Source organism: Protomyctophum parallelum (assembly GCF_964188405.1).
Source record: "Protomyctophum parallelum genome assembly, chromosome: 2".
Classification (NCBI taxonomy): Eukaryota; Metazoa; Chordata; class Actinopteri; order Myctophiformes; family Myctophidae; genus Protomyctophum; species Protomyctophum parallelum.
Window position 1 is genome coordinate 7,869,752 of NC_139699.1, and position 13,329 is coordinate 7,883,080.

The 13,329-nt window shown below is 42.8% G+C and overlaps 1 protein-coding gene across 3 annotated transcripts in view; it reads right to left on the bottom strand.

The window, feature by feature from the left end:
- dpy19l3 (dpy-19 like C-mannosyltransferase 3) overlaps window positions 1–9,679 on the bottom strand; it is a 57,335-nt gene extending 47,656 nt beyond the window's left edge. Inside the window, exons 1-3 of one of the 3 annotated variants that reach the window (XM_083760073.1) lie at window positions 9,579–9,679; window positions 8,258–8,384; window positions 6,782–6,909 (exon numbers count right to left, since the gene is read on the bottom strand). In XM_083760073.1, coding sequence (XP_083616199.1) covers window positions 6,782–6,909; window positions 8,258–8,375 — 246 coding nt within the window. In that variant the 5' untranslated portion in view covers window positions 8,376–8,384; window positions 9,579–9,679. Of the gene's footprint in view, window positions 674–6,781; window positions 6,910–8,257; window positions 8,385–9,578 lie in introns of those variants that run through there. The other 2 variants (XM_083760074.1, XM_083760072.1) reach the window with 2 other exon arrangements.
- Between the last annotated feature and the right edge of the window lie 3,650 nt (window positions 9,680–13,329).

Here is a 13,329-nt window from a genome sequence, read left to right on the forward strand (position 1 = left end):
CCAGGTAGATGAAAAACCTTGTCCGCTCGCATGCTGTGCAAGGTGGTGATTCAAATGCAGTAACAGCTGTGGATTTGCATTTTACTTCTTGAAGTCCATCCAAGTGAGCTAACGAGCGTTTTCATCCTTGTGGTCTATCCAAGGAAATATCCAATGGTGCTCTCCCGGGGAACGAAGCTGCTAGTTTCCCCTACGTATTCCTCGGATTGAATTTGCCTGAGGCAAAGCAAGCTTTGGCATTCATGCAGGCCGGTTTCAGATGATCAGGTTAACCGGCACTTTTAAATTTAAAGTGAAAAAGGATGAGCCTAATTAACATGGTGACACATTGTCGAATGCCATGAAGTGGAGTTCAGCTCTGAGGAGAAACCATGCCTTTTATTGGAAGAAACTTGCTCCAGTTTCTCTCTAGAATACAACGACTCATCTCTCTCTGATTCAGAACTCCAAGAATCCCAGTTAGAACACTCAGTCAGAGGGCTGCCCCCTGCACTGCCTGGTTCTTTCCATGTCTGTCCTCCAGAGTGAAAAATAAAAAGACCAATGATTGCACCACAGTCTCAACTACTAGCAGAGATGTCAGACACTCAAAACCACAAAAAAAAGAAAAGCCAATCGTGGCTTCTTTACGAAACGGCTGCTGACTGAGAGAGGGAAGCAGACATGACGCTCCGAGGACTGTGGACGACAGGATGGAAATGTAGTAGACAGGATGGGAGTGGAGAGAGAGAGAGAGAGAGAGAGAGGGAGAGAGGGACTACCGGTGAACTTTTTGCATGTCTATAAAAACACACACACACACACACACACACACACACACACCGGAAAAGACAGACAAAAAGGGGTGGGGGTGCTTGGAACATCATTTGGAAAATGTCAGAAGCATTTGTCAGAGGCTTTTGCCGATCTAAAGCCATCAAAGATCTAACAGACGTACGTCTGAAATAAACTCTGACATGACTTCACACCTACAGTTTCACGGCTCAAGCGCTCTAGCGCGCAGCTGTCTCACCGCAGAAACATACTGTAGCTAGTGTGAAAGAAAGAATGAGAGAGCAATTGGTGTGTGAGAGAGAGAGAGAGAGAGAGAGAGAGAGAGTGTCCCACACCAGATGACCCGGGAGGCATGCCTACATTACATGTCTTCCAGATGTTCAACAGCGTGGCAATATTCCCATGACGTTCCCCTGACATCATTCCGACACGGATGAGGGATCTGTGTGCAAACCATGTGGGATTATTAGAGCCAAGTTCTTTGTCTTCAAAGACACCAATACATGTATTGGCACACAGTACCAGACACCTAAAGCCCGACAAAGCTTTGTGTTATGTGTCGCTTGACAAACATTATGTATTTTCAACTAAACCAGGCTTTAGGAAGCTACAACAACCACTCTAGCACCAACTTGAAGCTTGCAGCCATACCCGAGTCCGAGCAGCACCACAGCCCTTAAATGACTTTACAACATGTTTCAAAACACTTGGCCTCTCCCACTGACCTGGAGGCATGTGCGTGCGACGTGCGTGCGACGTGCGTGCGCACACCTGGAGCGCACACCAGCAAAAAGGTAATGGATCATCCCAACCTTCCAGAATAACAAAACAAATGTTTATTTCACTCAACGCCAACGGTCATTACTTTGACCCAGCACAGACAAAAGCATCAAACGGCCCGGAGGGACAGCTCAGACTACGGTGTGCATTGTACTCTATGTGTGTGCAATGCCTGCACAATGCACATGTGTGAAATCTGCTGGGCACGATGCAGCGAGCCCAATATGACTACAAAGAGAGAAGCAGACAATGATAACATAAACAGACGTGCAATGTGTGCTTACTCTCGCTCGCGCACACACACACACACACACACACAGAATGTTCAGGGGGAGCTCACTCTCATGTGGGAATCCAGGGACTGTAAAAGTGACCTGTTCTAGTATCCTTTGGGGCCTTTAGTGACTCATGAAAACGTATGATCTAAAGACAGGAATGGAAAATAGATATTCCAGAAGATATAAATGAAGAAGATTGGGAAATGGCATGCTTCTGACATACATTAAGCTTATACATTAAGCTTATATTATAACTAACCTAACCAAGTACATAATAAACACAAATGAACAATTATTGAAAATTCACTTTACAATTATGAGGTGGTACTATTATTTCAACTTCACCACCACCACCACCAGCTAGCCACCACAACAATATCATTGTTGCAATTTGTACTGTATATTAAATATACAGTACACATTGCAATAATGATATTGTTGTGATGACAAATGTTGTGTCTTAAATGTTCAGATTAATTTAATATGAACATAAGGACCCCACTAGTTACCCAAATGGAAACAAGCCATAGTGCTTTCTTGGGTTATAAAATCCTCTTAGCAGACCTTGTATTGAACTGCAGGCTACGTTCCTGTGCTGTTTTCTGCAAACTGTAAGTAATCAATCTGGGTATATGCACCTAAAGGCTGGGCTCTCAACAGTCGCATTATTAATTTAGAGACAAATCAAAAGCAGTTGAGTCTTATAAGTTGTAAAAATAAGTGCAGACAAATTGATTTGGCTCTATAGTTAACGTGATTCATAAAATACAGTTGTACAATACGCCTAATGAAAAGCTCTGTAGACGTTAGTAGTTTTTATTTTCCAACGTTACTAGCATGGGGAAAGTGAACCAGTCTTGCATCATCCTCGAGCTGCGGGGAGTGCGGGCACGGCTTTCCGCAGGCTCTCAAACCCGATGTGCCTAGATTGTGAGTCGTGGACTCGTGTAGGCACTAGGCATATTGATTTTGAGATGTTTCCTCAATGTGGACGTGCAACTGGTGCAAGTTGCGACAACCTTTGCAGGGAACTATAGCATAACATTTATTCCACTTTGCGTGCTCAGCCTCAGAGACATTTCCCTCTCTGTTAACCACACTTCGACATCACTCGCTCCGCGGCGGTGAGCGGTCGCTGAATGCACAGAACAGTGGTATGACCTCCCCCCCGAGCCCCGACCCCACTCACTTGTGAGGTGACGTCACCCCAGTAACTTGGCTCTGCATGGGGATCTGGGTCTGAAATGGACCCGGTTCCGAATCCCAGCCCTAGTTGCAACCACTACCCTCAAACATAAAACAATGGCAACAAAAGGTGAATGAGCTGTTGGCTATGGAAAGGATTGCTGTCAAAATACAGCTGAAAATTGATTTTATTTATGTATGGCCATGTGGTCACCATGGATACTAGCTAAGCCCAAAACAAAGTGCTAAAATATACTAGAATTTTTATATAGTCAGATAAGAGAGTGTAGACAAGCCTATCAACGGAGTCAAAATATGAATTACATGACTAATGTTTTGTTTATTTGTGTCTTCCGGTTTTGTTGTGGTGGTGTTTATTAACCATTAAGGACTGCTTTTGTTTAAGCAATTATGGAAATATATTGTATGATGGATTTCATGGTATAAATACAAAGTGAAAAGGGGGGAGAATGATTGCAATACAAATAGCTAATAGAAACTTATAATCACTCCAGAAAAGAATACTAAAATTGTCCTTGATATTCCAGATACTAGTTGTAAGGAAAACGACACATTGTTCCACTCTGTTTGAGAGTCCTCAAGGATGCAGTTATTTAGGGTAAGAATTATAAAGAACATACATTCCGTTTGGTGCAATGCTCCCCTCGAACCGAAGCAATGCATTTTAGAGGCATTTTAGACATCCAGAGAACTTTGTTGCCAACAAGGCAATAATTAAAGATTTCAGACTTCTTCAGGCCAGGATAATGATTGCCCTCTTTTAGAATTTTGCAAATGCCCTCTGCTCTGTGGGCTTATGGTCAACCTGCCATGCTTGGGAGAGACTTGCATACAGTATACACAGTAGTTAGGGGAAAACTAATAGAATTAAAAAAGAGAGAGAATTTTCCACTAGTTGTCGTAATTCCAAAGTCATCACTACTGCTGATTTTAATTATTTAATTGTCTTACTGTATGTACCTTTGTTTCATACTAATCTAATAGTTTATTGAACAACTCATTTGTATGTCAAACCTCAGCACTTTTGCACTTAACACATAAATAAATGCTGTCTGTCTACACACTCTTTCTCTGCCACTTCTCCACCACACACACACACACACACACACACACACACACACACACACACACACACACACACACACACACACACACACACACACACACACACACACACACACACACACACACACACACACACACACACACACACACACACACACACACCAGATGGAGAAAAAAAACAGCATGGAATTTGAAGCTGTCTGCATGTGTCCACGTGAATTCCACTTGGTTAGGTGCATGTGCTTCTTTGATAGTCCATCGCTGTGACACATGGATTCGCAAATTACCCCGCAAAGATTGCCTCTGTGTGGGTTGAGAGATGTGTTGTGCATTCACGACGTGGGCGGAAGCTGGCACACCCAGTACTACAAATTGCCAGAAATAAGAGAAACAGTTGGTCTCAGATTTCAAGGGCGTACCTGCTGATTCACCTTGATCTGGGCTGTTTCGTCCTGCGTTTCTCTTCATTTCTGATCTCAACAGTTCTGTTCTCATGCCTATTACTGTGGAATCACAGCCGCTATATACTGTACCCAGCCTACACCTAAACCAGACAACGCTAACACAGCATCTCTCACCTCGACATGCAATATTGTACATGAACAGGCTCACATTACTGCACCAACAAATAAGGCTTGTTGGTAACAACAGGCTCACATTACTACATTAACAAATAAAGTTTGTTGGTGCCCTGATAACAACATTCATGTGCAGTTCCGTGTGATGAAGGGGATAAACATCTTAATAACGATAACCCTGCTTGAGTTCTGCCATATTCAGCTGCTATCACCTACAAATCTGTTGAACAATAAGCCAGCATTAACTAGAGCACTGGTGAGGCCCTGTAAAAGAGATTAAACGTGACATCACACCTCTGGCAGGGCGCCATGTTCTGAGTGCAGACAGTACAAGGATAGAAGGGAAACCCAACTCAATTTGGGAACAAGTTCCTGCTGCTTAAAGACGTCACTGGGCTAATTTAACAGACCCGAAAGGCAATCTCCTGTGGCGTATGGAAAAACAATTTGCCTGTTTCATGCAGAATGAGGTGTTTATGGTGTGTTTCTGCAGACTCAGCCGGAAAGAAAGCTGTGGAGAAAGTTATAGTTCACAGTCACTTGAGATGATGAGAAGAACACGGCAGAAATGGACGTCATTGCATGTTGGACAAATTGGAAGGGATTTTTCCGTATAACCTGCATCTGCCACCTCAATTCGTTCTAAAGGCTAGTTCAGACCAGAGATTTCCGATGAGACTAAACCATTTAAACATAATCTACTGTATGTTAACAGCATCTGCAGTAACCAAAATCTCAAGCTTTGTTGCAGTGTTGTTAGCTTGTACTAGATCTGCTACTTTTGGTGTGTGACACCATCGTACGACAGAGCATAAAAAGTAGAATGTTGTAGAGAAAACTGGCAGGGCCTGAATTACCCCTTACAGATGCCAAATGCCTAATCCTGATGATATAACCACTCCATGAAACTGTCAGACACCTCGATCTCAACGTCTCTGGAACTTCTCAGCAGAAGTCTCATAAGCAACTTTTGAGTTCACTCGTGTTAAGCATCTTCCCAGATGTTTAAATGCTCTTGGGAAAAATTGAGAGGCTGGTCCTTTGCATGAATGCATCACATGTCTATCGCATTACATTGTTAATATTTTACGAGCATTTTAAACATTTTTGTATACACCTACAGTAAAATCCGGAGAGTTCATGTGATGTTTTTTGGTTTAAATAAGTGTGATACCTCACTTATTTTAGCCTCTCTCCAGCTGTTTACTAAACCTTAAATGCATGTTCAGGTCAGGATACCAGTTGCATCCAACAGGATAAACAGATACTGTAGAAGTGTTGTGAGCAGACAAAATTGGAACAAAAATAAATATTTTAACCAAACACCATCACTTACACAATATTTTAGTGAGACAACTCACGAATAGATTTAACCAATATTTATTATAGAATGAGAATACAAGTGTGCATATAATATATTATCTTATTATTATTATATTATATATTATCTGCTGCATTTCCCCCCTGCTCGGCACAATCAAACACCATCCTTAAGAGCAGGGAGATAGATATACAATTAAAAAAAAACATGGGGAGCATAAATAACAGAGCCCACTGGTGGTGCTGGGGTGGTGGTGGGAGCAAACATCACATAACAACCAGGAACCATAGCGGAAGGAAGGCAGGAAGAGCATGCAGACTAGTGAGCTTAAGTAGCCTGCCCAATTGGTCAGCTGACTGCCACATCAGCGAATGACATGTGGGTCTTGCACACACTGAATACACCCACATAGTAAAGCAGCATATTAACCCCTTGAGTATAGTATGCGCCCTTGAGCACGGCATAAAACCCCTCGAGTATATCTGACTGAACTAACTCCGCAAGCTACATATAATTTATGACAAAACATTTACACAATTTTGATACCGATATGGTCGAAAATTATATATGTAGGCCTATGTTTGTAACATGTCCTTAACATGTAGCCTAATTAAAAATGTTTTATTACACTTTCTTGCTTCTAAGATTGAGTTCCAAATGTATATATTTTTAGGCCTCAAGTATGTGTTTTCTTTTTCTTTTCATTAATTTTTTTCACCTAAGCATCTCTGAAAATCAAGTTTCACTAAAGCATGGCATGCATCAACTGCCCAGCTCACCTTAATGTTGGAGAACCAGAGGTCATTCTCATGTAGTGTGGCCACATAGATACAGCAGAGAAGACCCAGACCCACCGACACAGACCAACCAACCGATGTCCAGATAATTGAACCCCACGACCAATCACCTGCAAAAATATTAAGGTGACATTATTAAAACAGGTGATGCCAAGAGGAAATGTTGATTTTTGTTTCTACCTTGTACTTATTAGTATACAGTGTCTTATAGACATTTCACAATATTCAATCAAAAATGTAATTTCGGGGGCACGGTGGTGGCTCTTTGTCGTGCGGCCAATAGCGGTCGTGGATTTTCTGTGGCACAGAGAATGCCTGCACAGAGAATCAGCCAATCACAATATGCCTGCGCTGAATTATCTGTGCCCCAGTCAATCACAACAGGCAGAATTTCAGAGTAACATGTCTGGATAATAACAAACCACACGTGACCACAACACCACAGCACCTCTTCACCTCTTCAAGACAACTTTTTTATTTGCTTCGATCATCAAGTCGGAATGACCGTGAGTTAAATCTATATTGTTATTGTCTGTTCTGTTGTATAATGTGACACGTTGTCTTTTGCATAGCGTATTGCATAGCCCATAGCGTATGGGCTATAATGGACCAGAGCGGGTGAGATGGTTTTGCCACATTAGGAGGAGTTTTAATTTCAGCACAAAAGTTCGGTTATTGCAATAAACGGAGTTAACAATGTGACTTTCTAGGAGCCTCACATAGCCTGTGCAATGCATCTGCCTGTGCAATGCATATCCACACAGTGATATTATCCTCTCTAAATGTTCTGATGAATTGAAAATGGTGGACCCTATATTGTAAACAAGTAATGCTTTGGGGAATCCAAGCTAATAGAAACTGCAGGCTTTCTAGTCCAGAAAAGTTGCAATGCGAAAATGGAAGCCATCATTCTCATGATAATAAAAATCTAAATATTTTTACAAAAAAAAAAAAAACCTGAACTGCCCACAGCCCTCCTATGAGACACAGACTGAGTAGGAAAGAAATGTGCTATTTATCATGAACATTAGTGAGGATCAATTATATGAAGATAAGTTGAAAAGTGGTCCCCTAATTGTCACGCAAATAATTTCGATTTAACAAGTTAATTGTGTTTTTGGCATTGGACATTGTAACAAAAAAGTTTGCTTTTGAGGCAAACAAAAACTGCACAGAAGCAGAATTTGGAAAGTAGGCTATGTAGTATGCAAGTATACATGATTTGAACATGCGTGAACCTTTGATATTTAAGGTTTCATATTTCTACAGTTGCTACAAAACCTGTGGCTAGCCAGTCATTATTGGCACAATTAAAGCCAACTTAACATAGAGATGTTACAATGTTTAGGTGCACTCTTCCTGCATCTGCAGAAATTACATGTACAGTATATTTATTATGTAGTCTTCTTTGTATTTACTATGTAACCTAAGTAGTATGTGTGTACTTGGGTCACTCACCATTCAGGATCCTCTCTGAATGCTGAGCAGAACAGTTGGGTTTCTTGTTCTGGACCTCTGCAGGGCCAGGAGTCACCTCCTTCCCCTTACTGCCCTTTCTCTGTCGCACGACTGTCATTATGGAACTCTGCAAAGATCAGGGATATGATGTATGATTTGCTACATGACATGTGCATAATACCTGGCCAGCTCAGCTGATTCACACAGATTGATTGATTGATTCATTCATTGATTCATTGAATACTTTATACTTTATTAACAGTTTATTAACAGTGTGCAGAAAAAAAGCCCAGAAAAGTAGCCTACAGTATAGGCCTACAGAGTACAGCCCAAGATAGCTTATGGCTTATTTCCATTGGGATCCTTCTTTCATATTGCACGGACACTGTCGGGCAGAGAGAGAGAGAGAGAGAGAGAGAGAGAGAGGTCCCGTGAGAGGTAGGCTAATGCAAACAGAGACGTTAGATGTCACAGCTGGCACCTATATCAAGCTCATTAAATCTCTTAATATAGGTAGGATAGGCTAAGGCTACACCAGTTGTAGTCGAGTCCAATACATTAACAAACCGTAGACGAGAGTCACGAGACGACAAAACTCACGCATGCACAGTCACAGATGAAATCAACAATCAGCAGACCCAGACAGACACTATAGTGGCTGGCTGCGTGCGTGCGGGAGTCGGAGTGTCAGTGTCTGTTTGCATTGTTTTCATTCATTGTGTGAAAGAAAAGACGCAACGGGCCTGCTCTGCAGCGGGATTTCCTAAGTCCCGCCGCTGCTAGAATGACATGAAACCTCAGATCCCATCACTCCGGTAATCTGGGGCTGGGCCGCCTCGAAAGGACAGCACCGGGTCGACAACATTGATTCCGGGATACAGGATCGCTCCCATTTGCAAACGCTAACAAAACTACACACACACACACACACACACACACACACACACACACACACACACACACACACACACACCACACGGATCTCTCACACACACACACACACACACACACACACACACACACACACACACACACACACACACACACACACACACACACCACACGGATCTCTCTCACACACACACACACACACACACACACACACACACACACACACACCACACGGATCTCTCTCACACACACACACACACACACACACGGATCTCTCTCTGAGTCTCTCACACACACACACACACACACACACACACACACACGGATCTCTCTCTCTGTCTCACACACACACACACACACACACACACACACACACACACACACACACACACACACACACACACACACGGATCTGATTACACTATCGTACATTTAAGCCTCACCCTCTCCTACGGCGCGTTGCAGAATGGTCCTCCCTCTCTCTCTTTCTCTCACTCCCTCTCTTTCTCCCCTCTTCCCCTCTGGTTGATACTCGATACATACAGCTGCAGCTGAATGGATGGTAGGATGCGGTCTGTCTACTAGCAGTAGCCGCTATTCGTAGAAGCGCGCAGCAGCTGTATGTCGCATGGAAGCTGCACTGACTGAGGCGGGTTTATTAATTTGTCTCCTCCGGCTCCGCTCCATTTCCAACTGCACTGCGCGTAACGCAGAGTAGCCTAGAGGCTAATAGATGGGTACCACGTCGCCTGTCTACAAAAGCTGTACCTTGACCCGATCTGTCAACAGAGTGGTATTTTATTTATTCATTATCGTGTGTCACTGAGTCCACAGCCAGGCAGGCTACTGCTTACACTACAGCCTATGATGGGACATATGGCTAAACTGAATTCAACAGATATCCTGAACATGCTTATGATCCCCCAGCTAATTTATCCCCTGTTAGGCTATGTTACAAAGCCCACTTTATCAAGGCTATTTAACTTTCACTTTCAAGTATGTTGTGAAATAGTCCTACTCACTCAGACTGACCAAGGCAAAGAGAAAATAAATTATGTACACAGTATCTGTATCATTTAGAATCACTGTAATATAATGTCACTAGCCTTTCCGATGTCACATGACGGGTGCCAGTGAATACCAAAACACAGTCACCTCAGGCGTATACAGCTGGTGTAACTGCTCTGCCTGGTATTCCGTAACCTCAGTAAACTATGCCTAAACGGTTAAACCTAACCTAGTAACCTATAGTAATTCCAGTAAAACAGTGCATGCCAAAACTATTCGTAAACTTAACACCAGTAAAACTGGGAACAGAGTGACATTCTGACGCACCACTGTAATGATTTAAAAGGGCGACCATTTCTAAGGCATCTAGAAGTCTCATATAATCCCTTTGGGTGGTGGGTGAAGATCCCCACTGAGTGGATGGCGTGAGGTCAGCGGGGGGAAAAATGAGGGCGAGCGTACCGGTCAGTCAAAGAGGTCTATCACACACACCCAGTAAGGCAAGTAAACCTAAGAAAGAACCTCTGTCCCAAATTAAATCTGCGTTATCAGGCCGAATCACGTTTTGACCTAGAACTCTTTCAGTCAACAAATGTTTGGATCATGACGCAACTCCCCATATATACAGTAGGCCTACCTCCTGACTTTATAGCCGACTATAGATTTCTATAGACAGTTAAGGTGGTTGCACGCTGGACACGTTTTTCGGGAAAAACAACGGAAAAGGGCTGCTAGTAAAAACAACAGCGCCACTTTTGCTTATTGGTAAACATAGGGGACATACAGACATAGGGAGGGACGGACATTGCTGTTCCTTGGAGTGGCTGCACCACTCAAAAAGTGTGTTCTGCAGCGGCGATATGCTGGGTCTGGAAGGTGGGTAATGGAGGCTTTAAAAATGTACTGCTGGCTACAGTGCATATTTAGAAACAGATATGTCTGGATTATGGCCTGTCATTGTTGCTGCAGCCACCACAATAATATGAGTCAATTAGGCCTACAACAGGCGCACGAGGGGCTTGTGCTATCCTCGCGCCTCGCTCATTCGTTCAGTTAATTTGGGAGAAAAAGAAAGCAGTCAGTCGTGTGTACAACAACACTGAAGGAACAGATCGATAGACAGACACAAAGAATAGTTATATAATTCCATTCCCTATACTATACAACCAAAGATAAACAAGATAGACAGACAGACAGAGCTCCCTATGCGCATGCAGCTGATTTGAACTGTTCAGATGACCATTCACATTCATACATTCAAATGGTGATAATAGATGTTTAATTTTGAGCATTGTGTTTTATTTCATGGCACTTCATCCTGGCGCTGTGTACCCGCCTACAGTATATGGGCTGTGTAAGTTTCAGCATCAGGGTGCGAGGGAGCTGTAGCATTTGTACATTTGGCTCCCCCATATCTTACAAGTATGATTGAACCCTACAAACCCTCCCGCGCACTCAGATCAGCCAACGCAGGGAAACTGGAAGTACCCTCACTAAAAACGCCGGGACAACGCTCCACACGTCCCAAACTCTTCTCCCTTCTGGCTCCAAAACTGTGGAATGCACTTCCCATTGCAGTCAGAACTGCAGCATCACTCCCAATCTTCCGCCGTAGCCTGAAAACCCACCTTTTCAGACTCCATCATGGCCCATAGCACTTACCCTAACCCCTTAGATAGAATTTCTGTTGGCTTAGATAGCATTTGACTTAGACTTATAGCATGTTATGTAGACAGCACTATAATTGTATTGTATATAGTCATAGCACGCCATAGTACATATGTATAGCATAGTAGTGAATATGTATAGTTTATTATGTATAGTGTATGTATAGTTTCATCATATAGATATTCCACTGTTACCTTCTTAGCTTACGCATGTTTCATGATAAATGCTTTTATGTGATGTATTCCCATGCTTTTGTTCTTGCCTAAATGTAAGTCGCTCTGGATTAAGAGCGTCTGCTAAATGCCTAAATTGAAATTGTAAATTGTAAATTGTACAACATATCAACATTTCGCATTGGTGGCGCCCCTAAAGGGCAGAAGTCAAAGTGCTTTTGGAGCCCAACCCTGGTGCATGGTGTTTGGATATTTTCTTTACCCTGAGCCCGGCCACCAAACCGACACCAGAAATCATTCAATATCTGACAAATGGGGACAAGACACCACAATGGCTGTGTTCATGTTGCCAGGCCCATTTACACACCTTTGTATGCATACCGTAATCAAATATTCATATTTATTTAAAATGAATAACATTGAATAAAATAAGCCTGTGTTGTCTTTTAACTGGGTTGGGTTGATGTGATGTGGAGGCATGAGAGATTGCGAGGACAGGGGAGCTTGCTCTCTCTCAGTTGGAAAAGGGAATGTGTGTTCTGTGGGCTGTAGCCAATATGAAAGGCCTGAAGATTAGAAGAAAGTAAATTGGCAGGACGCTTGTTGGAGAGAGGGATTATTGGAGAAGAAAACTGTAAATGTTTAATGGTTCTCTTCCCCCCCCCCCCACCCCTTGTTGCTGTACTTGGAAGGGCCTTGTTTATATATTGTTTTTGATTTTCACACACACACACACACACACACACACACACACACACACACACACACACACACACTAGGTCTCTGTGTGAGTGAGCAACATGAGACTCCCACTAGACCCAATTGGAATCCCTAAGCCAGTGTAGGATTGAACATTCTTTGTGATTCCCTCTCGTTTTTATCCAATTGAACAAAAATATGGTTTCTAAATTCTGGGGCAAGGAAATATGGGCATTAGCCATTGCACAAGTTGAGAACTGATCGCGACCTGGTCGTGCAAGTCACTTTAATCATTGCTTTCTTGCAGATTCAACAGTTCCCCTCTCTCATTGCCCTCTTTTCATTGCCACAAAATGTATTTCTTGATCTCCACTTTCATGGTATATTATAGGCCCTAAAAGGTTTAGGTAGAAACCTTGACTGTGAAAAAATAATTTGTACGCTATTTATTTTTATTTTTCCCGAGCAGCTGACAGAGGGGGTCAGGGATTCATGTAAAGTGAAGGGATTACAGAAGCAGATATGTTTCCTTTCAAAATGAGAGCATGTGCTTGCTGTGCACACACAGCCTGCATGGTGGGTCTTTGTGTCGTTAAGGGGTGACACTCACTTTGCTTATCACCGCACCACCAG